Below are 15,085 nucleotides of genomic sequence, written 5' to 3' on the forward strand. Positions count from 1 at the left end.
ATCAATGATGCAGACTGATGAAAAAAATAACATTTTCTCTCCATATAACCAAATCAGTCAACATTTCAACATGGAGAATCACAACAATACATGTCCCAGTTTGCATGCTACTATGTGCATAACACTGTAAGCTCAGCAAATATCAGACAAACATAAAATACTGTATCCAGTACAGGTTAAAATTACAGTAACACAATTTTTTTTTTGAAAAAATGTAAACAGAAAATACTAGACATTATCTCTTTGACTAGCTGGATCTGGCAAGATAATTTTTTGTTGTGATTCTCCATGTTGACTGATTTGGGAAAATGGGAGAAAATGTATATTTTCATCAGTCTGCATCATTGGTTGTCTTGTGTAGTGTTTGGTGAATGTATTGTATATTTTCACGTTCTCTGTGTACAGTACTTCACTCTCCTTCCATTTTGGTTGAAGACAGGTGAACTCACCTGCTGCATTTTTATAGTGCTTAAACCTGATTGTGTATCTACAATTAACTGTGTTTTTATTTTGTTATTGGTGTATATGTGTATGTATGTACAGTATATGTATATATATTATATGTATATATATGTGTATATATGTATATTTGTACTCCTGTTGGGGCTTCTTGGACCAGATCAATGTTTTATCTGGCTAAATAAATAAATAAATAAGAAACTGATGATTTGGTCCTGTTAACTTTGAATTTTCTAGGGACTGCCCATATCCCCCTGTCATGGACCTGGACCTCACTTTGAGAACCTCTAATGATTCTAGTTATTCAGTATTCATCTCTAATTAATCTAAAATTTGCGTATTTCTGTGCTTAAAAAAAAAAAATGGGGGGGGGGGGGGGGTGACCCCCCCCTCCACCCCCCTGGGCTGAAGCCCCCAATGTTTTCTAACCCTAAAAACGCCCCTGGTGCACCCCCCCGAGGATTTTAATTATGTTGTTTTATGAGTTGGTTGTGAATAGTAACCGGAGCAATATGACTGTCTTGTGTGACTCCGAAGACGATCTCCTCTGTTAACCGTTTCACTACCACAGGGTTAACCCTTTCACTTGCGACAACACATACGGTTAACCCTTTTACTGCCACACGACAAAGGGCGAACCCTTTTACAACCATACTACAGAAGGTTAACCGTCTGTAGTGTGGTGGTGAAAGGGTTAACCATCTGTAGTGTGGCAGTGAAAGGGTTAAATGGTGCATTTTCTTTTATATCGAGCTTTTATCCAAAGCGCTTTACAATTTGACAACAACAATGGTTTGTGTGTGTGTGTGTGTGTGTGTGTGTGTGTGTGTGTGTGTGTGTGTGTGTGTGTGTGTGCGTGCGTGCGTGCGTGGGGGGGGGGGGGGGGGGGGTAACCTATTGGGCTGTAATTAAAACTTGCATGCAGGCGGTCAGGTGGCGTAGCGGAGATTGCGCTCGTCACCAACGCAGGAGATGCTGGGTTCGAGCCCAGCTCTCGGCGTTCATACTAATACAATTGGCAGTATTGGTGGGTGGGAATCTGGCGTTGTGGACAGCGACGCCTACAGGTCAAGTTTCAAGTTCAAGTTTCTTTAATAGTTGTCATACAGAAGTACAGAATACTTTTATACAAAATGCTTCTTACTGTTACGCTCCAGAGACTGTGCAAGACAAGATAAGTATGAAATAGAATAACATAGTATAGCATGTAAATTAGAAGTAAAAAAATTAGGTCACAGTGTTCAGTATAGGCATATGTACAATGTTCGATGCAGAATAGACGTAACTGAGTTACCATATAATATACAATACTATGCGGTGTACTAATATACAATACTATATAGTGCAAGGCAGAAATGGGATGAGGTGCAATTTAGGTACAATTTACAGTAGGTGTACGATTTGTAGTGCAAATCCTTTATCAATAAATATAAAGTGTGTTTGTGTGATCTAAAGTGTGGAGAGTGGGTGCTGCAGTGTGTTGTTTGTTTAAGTGAGTGTGTGCATGTGGGTGTGTGTGCTGTGTGCATTTGATGGTTGTTGCATAGTGTTTATTGTTCGTTTAGCAGCCTGATGGCCTGGGGATAGAAGCTTCTTCTGAGTCTTTCTGTGCTCGCCTTAAGACTCCGGTATCGCTTGCCTGACCGCAGCAGTTCAAAGAGGCAGTTGTTCGGGTGGCTCGAGTCAGGTCTCTGCGCTCAGCGGGGGCAGGACTTGGTGGAGATAGCGTGCCCTCCCACGCGTTACACTTCACCAATGAGAGTCCTCGCTGCCAAGTGAAAAGATGTCACTGGCAGTCGCCGCACGTATCGGAGGAAGCGTGCGGTCGGCTTCGGGACGCCCTTGTACCGACTCGTAGGAGAACATGCATACTGCAGCCAGGTAGGGGAGGGGGGGAATTGGCACAGCGACTAAATTGGGACGGGGAGAAAAACAGAAAAATTGGAGAAAGAGAAATAAAAAAAAATAAAAAAAATTGCATGCATGGGAAAACTCCAATGACATGATGAGAGAAAATACCAGCATGAAAAGAGTGACAGTATGACAATACAGACACAGTGCAGCAGGAAGTGAGGCTGTGGGAATTCCCACACACACACACACACACACACACACACACACACACACACACACACACACACACACACACACACACACACACACACACACACACACACACACACACACACACACACACACACACACACACACACACACACACACACACACACACACACACACACACACACACACACACACACACACACACACACACACACACACACACACTTATTGGTGTCATTAAACTGGACTTTGAAGAAGTCTGTATTCATTGCACATAATGACAACGTCGTCATGCAGTGACACACACATGCGATGGGCGGCACATACAGATACACACACTCTGTGGAACTCGTATCAGAGATAAGCTGCCCTACCAAGCCTCCGTAACTTATTAACTTTGAATACATTGAACTTGAGCTTTTTACATTATTGGAATATGTGAAGGAGTGAAACTGAGAGCTGAGAGAAAGCGGTGATCGTCCAGCGAGTTCAGTCCAGCTCAAATAGTTTTGATATTAAAACGGTATGAGATGATATGGAAACATACATGCACACCCTGATAAATTGTTTTATTTTGTTCTAACTGGATTTGACCTCTTGTTTTTTCATCTCCTGTTTTATATTTCTTTTTATTCTATGATCCATGTTTTTTCTCTATTCTATGATACATTTTCTTTGTGATATATGCTTTTCTTATGTTCTATCGTTATCTTGTGTATATGTATGTTGTTGGACCGCAGGAAGACTAGCTGCCGCTTAGGCGTCAGCTAATGGGGATCCGTTTACATAAACAAATAAATAAATAGATGATTTTTGTTTTACAAACAGATAAATGTCCTACAGTATATGTTTTGCCTTACTGTGTTTGTCTGTACCACAGATCGCCCCACTAAAGCTGAGGATGGTGTGCTGCTCGCTGCATGTAGTGCTTTGGCTTGTAAGTGCGATCACGCTTACGACACAGGGTAAGAGAGACACGCCGAGACAATGAAACACATGTTGTCTGTATGTTCTAAATGATTTACCGTATATTTTACAATATTCAATATTACACTTACTGTAGCCTTCTGTATATTTTACTGTATATTTGATATTAGAATGTATAAACATAACATAGGAAATGTCTATCCCGGAGCTGGGTATTTTTATTCTTAGGCTTATTTTATTCTTCATTCGTGACTTGTTTTGTCTTCCTAAATGTTTACTGTTTACTGTGAGAAATTTGTAGTGCCAAATGTCCCTCGGGATGAATAAACTATTTATATTCTATTCTATTCTATTTGTCTTGTTAGCCAGCCAAGTGGTGGAGAGACGTTTTACTATGTTCTAACTTGCATCTTTGAACACTAGTTGATCATTATCCAAATGCTTGTGAAACAAAAGCAGCATGTAAAGACTGCTATCGTCTTTTCATTACCTACACTTGGAATATAAAGAAATCACCAGGGGCGGTTAGGTGGCCGAGCGGAGATTGCGTTCGTCACCAACCCCGGAGCTGTGAGCTGGATTCGCCTGTTCGAATCCAGCTCACAGCTCCGGGGTTGTCACCAGCTTGGCTGGCCGTCTGCACTAATACAATTGGCTGTATTAGAGGGTGGGAGAAGCTGGCGGGGTGGGTCCGGGTCGTTGTAAACAGCGACTCCTACAGTTCGGTCGGGGCGCCTGCTAAGCGCGGATAGGACTTGAGGGGGATAGTGTGGTCCTCCCACACGCTAAGCCCTCTCGATGAGAATCCGCGCTGCCAGGTGAAAAGAAGCGGTGATTGGCTGGACGTGTGTCGGAGGAAGCACGTGGTAGCCTCCACTCTCCCAGATGATCTGACTGTGGGGGGTAAGTGCGCAGCGACCAGGAAGGGACTGGGAATTGGCATACAACTAACATTGGGATGGGAGAAAATCGGAGGAAAATGGAGGGGGAAAAAGATCAATAAAAAAAAATAAAAAATAAATAAATCACCAAACATGTCCCATTAATGCATGGCATGCATATGTGTTATGGAACAAGCCGCAGACCTTTTTAGACCTTGATGCATGGAATGGCCAAAGTTGCATGAAATGGCACAAACTGAAAGCAAGACATATTTTAATTAATAAGATGTTGCATCGTTTCTACAGACCGGAAGTTCAGGTTGCAAGGATCAGGGAAATAGCCTATGGTCAAGCAAATTACTAACCAGCAGTATTTCTTCTTTTTTTCCCCTCAATTATAGATGAGTGTAATAACTTAAACAATGTTATATCCACAGGTTTAATAACGTAAACAATCATATCTCCACAGATGTGGTGGAACTAAGTGTCAGTCCTGTGGTAACCGTTGCATGTGGCGAGAGTGTGACTCTCCAGTGTAACGTTTCCTCGTCTCAGGATGGCCTAAGAATCAAGCACCTGGCCTGGATACACTCCTTTGTACAGGCAGGTACACAGAGACACACCCCTCTTTGTCATGTAACCCCCCATGGAGAGGCCACAGAGAATTATTCCAACACAACACATGATTTCAGGTGTAACTACACACACGGGAGCCTGGCCCTCACCATGCATGCCATCCTACCCCTGGCGGAGGGAACGTACGTGTGCAAACTGCGTTCCAATAAAGGCATCAGGATAGCAAATACAACTGTGACGTTGCAAGGTGAGAGACTATTCTTAAGTGGGCATTTTCTGTGTTATTCTTGTTAGCCAGGGCGGTTCAGTCAGTATTTGTGAATATACCCGCAGACCACTCTCCCCTAAAGCTAGATATCAGAGAGAGAACCCTTGTGTTTGTCAGATCATCTGGATGTAAAAATCTGAGGCTGCTTCATAGACAATGAATATCACCACTGAATCTGTGGAGCCTTAAACTCAGTTCCCTGACCTGCTGGCAGACTTTTCTGAGGTCTGAGCTATTGTGTGATCATTGTAAACCCGCGTATTGGTTTGGCAACCTCAGACGGTTAAGAGATATCTCAAGATATAGACACTACTCAAAATATTAAAGGGGAACTATCTTATAAATGGCCTTTTTCAGTGTTTAGCATTGTTTCCTAGCTATGTGGACTTATATTAATAGGATCTATGTCTCTAATTCTCATATTGGCGCATTCTTCCAATTCTCCTCTCACAATATTCACCCTCACTGAACTGAGTCATCTGAAAATGTGCATATATGTGATGTCAGAGATTTCTCAGCTGCATAATAATGTGGCAGTTGGCACCAGGCCACACAGTGGTTGGAACCCAGCCTCAAAACAGCTTAAGATCGTGAGGTAGAAAAATGCTGTTTTTGAGTACTTGATTAGAAATACAAAAAAATGTAACTTACAGAGGTGTTCCATAGACTCACAGGAATTGTGTAAAAGTGCCCAAATAGTGAAATAAATAGTTAAATAGTTGCCCTTTAAGATTAAGATATTTCATTATGTATTAAAATTGCTGTTATAGATCGTATAGCTTTACACTCTGCTCTATTTGGAACTATCCCTTTATCCACTCTAATAATGAATAACTTTCTCCACATGCACACACCTATTCACCTCCGCCTGGCCACACCCAAATCCGCTCCTATATAAGCGGGGTCGTGGCCATACCATCAGCTCCTTCCCTACTTTCACCACCGAAAGTGTCTGTAACACACCACTTTAAGTTTAGTGCCAAAGTAGTTTGTGAGGGATGCGCGAGAAGAGGAGCTGCGTTGACATTGTATCTTTGTTTTCTCTCTCACTATTTTTCAAGAGAATAAAGCGATAATGTCTTCACCACTGGAGAGTCTAGAAGATGATGATCGTTCCGACCTCCACCGGTGCGTCGCATTGGGGCGCAGAGCAATCCCCGCCGGCGTTGTCTCCGGCTCTGCAGTTGGATACTATGCCTCTGGGGGCGGTCAGCTGTGTGAGAACTGACGCGGGTGATGTTTTTTGCGACGCAAGCCTTGGGTGTGTCAGTTGTGAGGGGACGACTGTGTGCAGCTTGCGAAGGTCGGCTCCAAGCTAGAATACTTTCGTTGGCCCTTATAGCGGCGTGGAGGGGGTTCTAGTTTGATGCCCGACGATAACATAGACTCCTCCTCAGTGAAGTAGTAGCTTTGTTTTCCTGGGGCCGTGATTCCGAGTCTGCGGTTCGATTTCCCGGGTCTCTGGAAAACGGATACCCTCTGCTGCTGTGCTGGCCCTGTTTTTTATGGGAATTATGGGAATATCTCCGAGCTCGAGTCGGCTGCAGCCCGGGTACAACGAGGGGCTTACTGCCGATGCCGCTGTGTCTGGTAAACACCGTTCTGTGAGAGGGACGTGTGTTGCCTTTTTCCCTTTTTTCTTCAGATAAGAAGAGGAAAAGACAGCGGCTGTCAGAAGTGTTGGCCTGTATCGCTATTTCTCACGTTATACAGCTTCAGAGTAGCCGCTTAGCTTGCTACTGCGTTAGCTAGTGGCTATAGATAGCCGGTAGAAGCTAACTGTTAGCCAGTTAGCTCCTAGGCTAAGTCGTTAGCTGGCGGCTACGCTCGGCTGGAAACAGTTAGCCTGGAGTTAGTTGTTAGCTTATGCTACAACCATTGGCGCTAGCTGATGAGGTAGCGGCCCCTGGCACTCTGACTACGGCGTCATCTCTGGCAGAAGATGGTGTCGGGCCTGTGCCATGACCTGCCTTCTTTCTTTCTTCTTCTTCTTCTTTCTTTCTTTTTTCTCTCTACCTAAAAACGGCGTTATTTTTTACGTGAGTAAAATGAACTGGGTTTTTTTGTTGTATGATGAGAAGTTGTGTGTGTGTTCATGTAACGTTTAGACAACGTGGCTGAGTCCACAACTGGCTGGGTGTTAACCTGCAGCGCTGTGCATAGTGGCATGTGATCGAGGGCCTGAGCCCTCTCTTAGCTTGTTATTTTCTTAGGGTACGAGTGGCATGTTTTCACACATAAGCAGAGCCGTGGATAAAACCTGTTTTCAAACGAGGTTATCGGCTGTGGCTGGCGTGCATGATGTAAAGCTTTTACTCTACAGGTGAGTATGTGCTTCATCTGCCGCGCCATGCATCTGGTGTCACGGCTCTGTTTTTTCTTTTGGCGTCGTATCAGGGGTGAGGTGGTGAGGGGGTGGGTGAAATTATTCCCCGGTTTGCCCCTGCCCCCCCCCCCCCCCCCCCTCCCCCTCAAATATGATTTTGTTTTCAAGACGTGTGTTGATTCACTATATTTTTGGGGATACGGTGTAATCCCTCAGCTACTGCTGGGGTTGTGCTCTTGCTTAGGGAGAGTGCAGTTTTCTCTGAAAATTGTTTGGTCGCTATTATGGACTTAGCAAGGCCTGTAGCTAACACTTGGTCGAGGACTTATGTCTTCTCTCGTCATAAAAGACGGCGTTCCTCTTGCAATAGTGACAGTGAACTTTTGTCTTTTTTATTGTGAAAGAGGGTTGTGTGTGTCATGTTTTCACGTTTAAGTAAACGTGGCATTGAGTCCACAACTGGGTTAGGTGTTAGTCTACAGAAGTTTACATGTATAGCTCTTGTACCAAGGCCTTTGGCCCCTCTCTTTGGTCTGTGTTTTTCTTACTTTAGGGTAAAGGTGTACAAATTCAGGTGGCAAGTTCACACATGAGCCTGAAGCTGTGTATAAAGCCAGTTTTTTTGCACAAACGAGGTTATCATCTGTGGCTGGCGTGCAGAATGTGAAACAGTTACCCTAACAGGTATAATGCGCTTTCATGAAGCGCGCTACGACTGGTGTCATGGCTCTGCTTTGTTGTTGCATCGTATCAGGGGTGAGGGGTCATAAGGGGTGGACTAATAACCCCTCCCCCTTTTACTGATTGGCCGGGAGGTGGGACCTCCTGCCTGTCAGTCTCCCTGTCGGCTGAGGGGTCAGCGCGTCACAGGGGGGGGGAAGGGGGGGGGGGGGGGGGGGTTCCCTGGTTCCACTCCATGTTAGGATGGGTGGGTCACAGGATTTCCCCCCGGCCATGGAATACGTCACTGGGCCTTTTTTTCTATTGGCCATGAGACATCCGTGAGTTTTCAGGTCTGTGCTGCAGACCGCTGTCATTGTCAAAGTTGGATGATGTGATGCATTCGAGAACTGTTTGTTTTCTGCTCTGCTCTCTATTAAAGTGTGTATTGGGCCGTTGGTCACTTGGCCCAATTATTATTACATGTATCTTTTTCAATTGTTACTCATGTAGAGGTCTCTCTGGGGGAACTTCTGTCTTCACCTCTTATGTAAAGAGCAGAATTGACAGGGTTTTACCCTCAGACCCGTCATATGAGACCCGTGTCGGTGTCTTATAGGCCGGCTTCCTTCTGCTCGTCCCAGACAGCATGGAGGAAACGTTGTCTGGTATTTCTTATTAGAATTCGCCATCAATATGTTTCGGGTTCTCGACGTGCATATAGCGCTGACCCTGGGTGCTTTCCATGTGGAACCACTTTATGGCTGGCGCGCCTTAGTTGCCAAATTGGCGGAGGGCGTAGAAACAGCGTTTTCTATGCGGGCAGCTGGGAAGGAGATTTTATCTCTACCGAGCGCCAGTGCACTAGGTTAGACTCGACGGCTCACGTGCATCTCCGGGGGGAGATGACAGAGTAGATCAAAACATTGGCGCAGGGGTCTCACACCCATGAGGTGGGCCACCAGGAGCAGTGCATTCGCCCTCTGTGATGTTTTGGATGGACACGCGTACCTACGCCCCTCTTAGGACTGGGGATGGCGGCGTGACTAGGACGCGGGACTGGTTCTGGTCGCGCCGGACCAGGTCAGTTAACCCGTTGTCCGCCGGGGCGCAGATCTGCTGTTCTGGTACCCCGAAGGACTTTGTGCTTTTTTTCCCGGGGGAAAATGCCGGGTCAGGCCGGGCGTCGCGGGGATTGATGTCGTGGATGTGTGTGTCATATGTATGCCACCACGGGTTGCCCTTAACAGTGACGTGCTTGGTCCATACTTTTCACCCCTCCCTCCCTGCTAGGACGGGGCTGGGAGGGGGCTGTCGGGGAGGTTGTTGTCATCCCTGTGTAGGTCCCGGTCCACCGGGCCCAGGTCCAAACTCGTTCTCGTCGACCTGTTGGCCTGGGTTAACCCTTTGAAAACTGAAACACTTGTGCTGCTTGTATAGCCTGTGTATACATGCAGTTATGTTTCTGAGTTTTTTTTGTGGGTTAAGGGAACAACCGCCTCCTGTTAAACTAAACATAGGGGGGTGGTTGGTTCTCCGGTGTATTGGTAGCAGAGTCGACTCTCGGGTTGAGGCAGGGCTTGACCCCGTCTGCCCGAGAGTATGCCCCTGCATCTTTCATAATGTCTGCCAATTGTGTCAGCCTCTTCTTTGAACCTCGACCCCGCTGGATTGGGGGGTCGGGTTTGTGGAGGTTATGACATGGTGCACAGCATACCGAACACCCCTTCCACCGGGATACTGTTCTCACAGTAGACCCCTTAGGCGCCTGTCTAGTCCGCAGTGCTCCGGGCACAGGTCGAGTTCTGCTCTTGGGGCCTGTTGCCTGGATTGAGGGATCAACCTGCTTGGGGGTTGTCTCCCCGGCACGCCGACTGGCCCTGCAGTGTTGTGGGGGAGTAGCCTCTTGTAGAGTGCTTCAGAGCGGCGTGCTGAGGGGGGAAGGGCCTGCTCTTCATTTGGGTCCGATACGCTGGCGATGTGGGGGGTGGTGTCACCAGTGACCGTCTGGTGGGGTCCCGATGCTACGGCCTCGTTGGCCTCACCAGGCCCCCTTTTTTCGGGGGGTCCTGGCCCTCAGGTTGTCCTAGGGCTGGGACCTCCTCCACGCTCCGCTGCTGCGGCCTTGCCACAGGATTGGGTTCTTGACCTTCGACCCCGTGATGTTGGGGGCTGTGACGGAGGTGTTTTGCTTCCCGTCCGTTCCCTGGTGGCATGTGGGATGCGCGCCTGAGTGGTCGCGGGTCCTTCTGAATGAAGGTAAGTCCCACGGTCTGCTCACCCTGTGCGTTTGAGGTGCTAAACCCTCTTCGCACAGTCAGATCCGATTCCCTCCCGTCCTCCACTAGGGGGGACTGGTTCTGATGGTTGTGGGGGGCCTCAGCGGGTACATCTGTCGAGCTTTTCGCTCTGCTCAGCTCCTGTGTTCCAAATAGAGCAGAGCGTAAAGCTATACGATCTATAATGTAAGGTTATCCTATAACCCTAGTTATATGAGTATAGTGAGCGCCCTGCTCTGACTCACTGAGGACCCTGTGGTCTTCGCCTTCGGTGGTGAAAGACTTGGGAAGGAGCTGATGGTATGGCCACGACCCCGCTTATATAGGAGCGGATGTGGGTGTGGCCAGGCGGAGGTGAATAGGTGTGTTATTCATTATTAGAGTGGATAAAGGGATAGTTCCAAATAGAGCAGAGCGCTCGCTATACTCCTATAACTAGGGTTATAGGATAACCTTACGATATAGCTGGTAGAAGGGCCTGTCTATTGGGATTTCCCCCAGGAAAGATCAACAGCACAGCCAAGGCTCAGATTTGCAGCCATCAGCCATGTGTGTGTATGGGAAGAACCAAGACACCAACCTACTGTATAAGACTTCTGACTTGCTGGGCTGTGACTGTTGTATGCAAACGTATAGGTTACTTGGGACATGAACTTGCTCTTCTTGGTTTACACAAGCTTATGATGACTCAGATGATGACAAAATGATGACTCTGCCCCCAAAAAAAATATTATTATAAAAGAAAATGTAATCAGGCCAGTGTTTCTAGTTGTGACGGCACCACGATAGCGAAGATGAGTTGATGAGATGATCGCGTCAACAGGCCAGGACTGGCCATTGGGCTGGTGGCCTGGCCTGCTCAATGACTGGGGCTATGTTTTGCGCTATATATCTCGGCCCGAATGATTTCCCCAGTCTGGCCCTGGTTGGAGCTAACTGTTGTATAGTGTTTGCTACAGTGTAGGCATCTCTCTGAGGGCCAATGTTGTTATTTTTATGATCACTGTTTTAGACACATAAAGTAAAATAACATTTAAATAAAAATAATGTATCATTTGTTTCATATTGCCTCTGTCTCAGATCAAAGGTTCTGCCGTTTTTGAAAAGACATTGAGTCGTTTCTCCACAATCCCCCCCCCCCCAAAAGTCTCAGATATGATGTGTAACCTGAAAGTTTCATTAAAAAAATGTCTTTCCCTGCCTTCCACGCAGAGTTCAGCAGGGAGGCCGACGCACACGTCTCCTCCGAGGGTGTCACCTGCACCTTCAAAGGCGTCCCCCCTGAGGGAGAGGTGCACTGGTTCCATGGCTCCACCGACCTGACGGGGAGCACTGTGAGAACCGTCAACGGCGCAACCGTCGTGGAGGACGCGTGTCCAGATATTACCAGCACCCTGCCGATAGGAGAATCTAATTCACATCTGGGGGAGCCCTACAACTGCTCCCTGTGGAACCCCAGGACTGGGAGGTACATCACCAGCAGACTGGTCCACGTCCCTGAGAAACAGAGGGTCAGGGACGGAGCCGAAGCGCAGGGACCTCTGTGGACGACGTGGGGGTTGATCCTTCTCTCTTCCGCCTTCTTGATGAGACAATGAGGAAATTGTTTCTGTTCACTTTTGAAAAAAAACTGACAAAGAATAATTAACTCAAATTACAAGGAAGTGGAAGGATATTCATCAGACGTGGCACGTGACTCAGAGCTACTGCTGAAGTCCCTCAGATCAAATGACCAACTGTGTCTGAGGGTCCCGCGGGTCAAACTGGTGACAAAGGGTTTCCGGGCCTTTGCAGTGATGGCGCCGACACTGTGGAATAAGCTCCTTCTCAACATCAAGTCTGCCAACACTGTACAGACATTCAAGGCCTTGCTTAAAAAAAAAAACCTTTTCGCTCTGGATGATCACTGAGTTACTTTGCTGTTGTGTTGTGAGGTGTTCTTATGTTCTCTGTCTGTCCATCTGCCTGGTTCCCTGTCTCCGGGCTGCATCCCGGACCGATGTAAAAATTGGCTGGGGGGCGCATTATAAATGAAAATATCATATCAAGTGAGTCATGCTGTACGGTTCAACGGTTCGTCGTTCAACTCTTCATTTCCTGGCAGGAGTGACTTTTAGCAAGGAAATGTACGAGAGGTGGCCTGTTTGAGAGATGGTAACAATGGAGCAGATAATCACCATCTAATCTCTAATCACGAACACTTGTGTGGTATACAAAAAACTCTTGTCTTTGTTATTGTGTTATTTTTGAAGGGATGAGACATGTATATTACCATGAATAAGAAAGAGGGACATTAATGATGTAATTTAATCTCAGTGAGCAGAGAGAGAGAGAGAGAGAGAGAGAGAGAGAGAGAGAGAGAGAGAGAGAGAGAGAGAGAGAGAGAGAGAGAGAGAGAGAGAGAGAGGGAGAGAGAGATCCAAGTAGTAGTGTTGAGAAATATACCTCTTGGCTACAGTATAGCTTATTTTCAGTGAATTGAAAAGAACAATGGATATTAAATGTTTATGTGTGTCTGCCGGCCTGTCCTGTGCAATATACCAATATATATATAGGGGGCTGCTGTATGGACATGTGTTGTACTGAGACTGTAAATGCCTTTTTAGATGCATGCCATGAAGACACCATTCTTCCAAAGCTACAGAATGTAAAGTTCAAAAGACCACATCAAGAAAGTCTGTACAGAAAGTGAAACTGCACAAAGACTTCTGTGTAGTTTTCCATCAACGTTGCCAACTTTGTCCCTGGACTGTGGTCGGATGCTGCCCTCTGGTGGGAATACAAGGACATGTCAGCATTCCCCTTGCTTACTATAAAAGAATGTCGCTGTATATTTGTGTATGTACTATATATACATATTTAGAATGTATAACCTTGACTGTATTTTTTATTCTTATTTTTGACTACCTAAATGTTTATTGTGAGCGATCTGTAGTGCTGAATTTCCCTCTGGATCAATAAAGTACTTCTATTCTATTCTATTTAATGGCTAAATACATGGGGTATTTAAATTGATTGAATCACTAACTGATTACACTGTAGTTGTATGGCAACATGCCACATCATCTGCAATATAGTGAGAAAAGAGTCACAGAAATGTGGAGGAAATTAAATGGACTAGTAGGCTTGCCCCTGGCTCCATGTTGATATTGACCTTGATATTATGACCCTGAAATGTAGAAAGTTAAATTGATTAAACAAGGGAGTGGGCTACATTCAAGTAAGCTACAAGTAACAAGCATACCATAATACCAGTGCTGTAGTACTTATCACAGTCTTTGATTAAGAATCAATATGTTTATATATCACCACTGTTTATATGTTTATATATCACCACTGTTTATCCACTGGTCCTGGTCTTGATAATGATGTCATGTACAGTGTAGACATAATGATGTAATTTACAGTGTAGATATAATGATGTAATTTAGAGTGTAGATATGACGATGTAATTTACAGTGTAGACATAATGATGTAATTTACAGTGTAGATATAATGATGTAATTTAGAGTGTAGATATGATGATGTAATTTACAGTGTAGATATAATGATGTCATTTACAGTGTAGATATAATGATGTAATTTACAGTGTAGATATGATGATGTAATTTACAGTGTAGAGATAATTATGTCATTTACAGTGTAGAGATAATGAGGTCATGTACAGTGTAGAGATAATGATGTAATTTACAGTGTAGATATAATGATGTAATTTACAGTGTAGATATAATGATGTAATTTAGAGTGTAGATATGACGATGTAATTTACAGTGTAGACATAATGATGTAATTTACAGTGTAGATATAATGATGTAATGAGTGTAGATATGATGATGAAATTTACAGTGTAGATATAATGATGTCATTTACAGTGTAGATATAATGATGTAATTTACAGTGTAGATATGATGATGTAATTTACAGTGTAGAGATAATTATGTCATTTACAGTGTAGAGATAATGAGGTCATGTACAGTGTAGAGATAATGATGTAATTTACAGTGTAGATATAATGATGTAATTTACAGTGTAGAGATAATGATGTCATTTACAGTGTAGAGATAATGAGGTCATGTACAGTGTAGAGATAATGATGTAATTTACAGTGTATAGATAATGATGTCATGTACAGTGTAGAGATAAGAATGAGGTCATGTACAGTGTAGAGATAATAATTTCATTTACAGTGTAGAGATAATGAGGTCATGTACAGTGTAGAGCCAACCGTCATAGCCAACTATCGCCCTGTCTCTCTTCTCTCCTTCCTTTCTAAAACACTTGAACGTGCTGTATCCAACCAACTTACTGCTTATCTCTTACAGAATGACCTCCTAGACCCCAATCAGTCTGGCTTCCGGACTGGCCACTCCACAGAAACGGCCCTCATTGCGGTCACAGAGGCACTTCACTTAGCAAAAGCGAAAGGCCTCTCCTCTGTCCTGATTCTCCTAGATCTATCTGCAGCCTTCGACACAGTCAACCATCAGATCCTCCTCGCGGCCCTCGCAGGAATGGGAGTGGCTGGATCTGCGCTGACATGGCTGACATCATACCTCAATGACCGCTCCTACCAAGTGTCATGGAGAGGGACTCTGTCGGCCACCCGCCCCCTCCGGACGGGTGTCCCCCAGGGCTCGGTCCTAGG

General features: G+C 45.3%; 1 protein-coding gene across 1 annotated transcript in view; it reads left to right on the forward strand.

Annotated features, from left to right (window-relative positions):
- The window catches only part of LOC311232044 (uncharacterized protein), a 102,026-nt gene extending 89,322 nt beyond the window's left edge, over positions 1-12,704 (forward strand). The window contains exons 2-4 of the mRNA XM_084318711.1: positions 3,404-3,488; positions 4,801-5,154; positions 11,653-12,704. Of these exons, the coding sequence (XP_084174837.1) occupies positions 3,425-3,488; positions 4,801-5,154; positions 11,653-12,038 (804 nt within the window). The 5' untranslated portion in view covers positions 3,404-3,424 and the 3' untranslated portion in view covers positions 12,039-12,704. The remainder of the gene's footprint in view (positions 1-3,403; positions 3,489-4,800; positions 5,155-11,652) is intronic.
- Positions 12,705-15,085: the final 2,381 nt, after the last annotated feature.

The sequence above is a fragment of the Notolepis coatsorum genome, assembly GCF_963971535.1.
Source record: "Notolepis coatsorum genome assembly, chromosome: 7".
Classification (NCBI taxonomy): Eukaryota; Metazoa; Chordata; class Actinopteri; order Aulopiformes; family Paralepididae; genus Notolepis; species Notolepis coatsorum.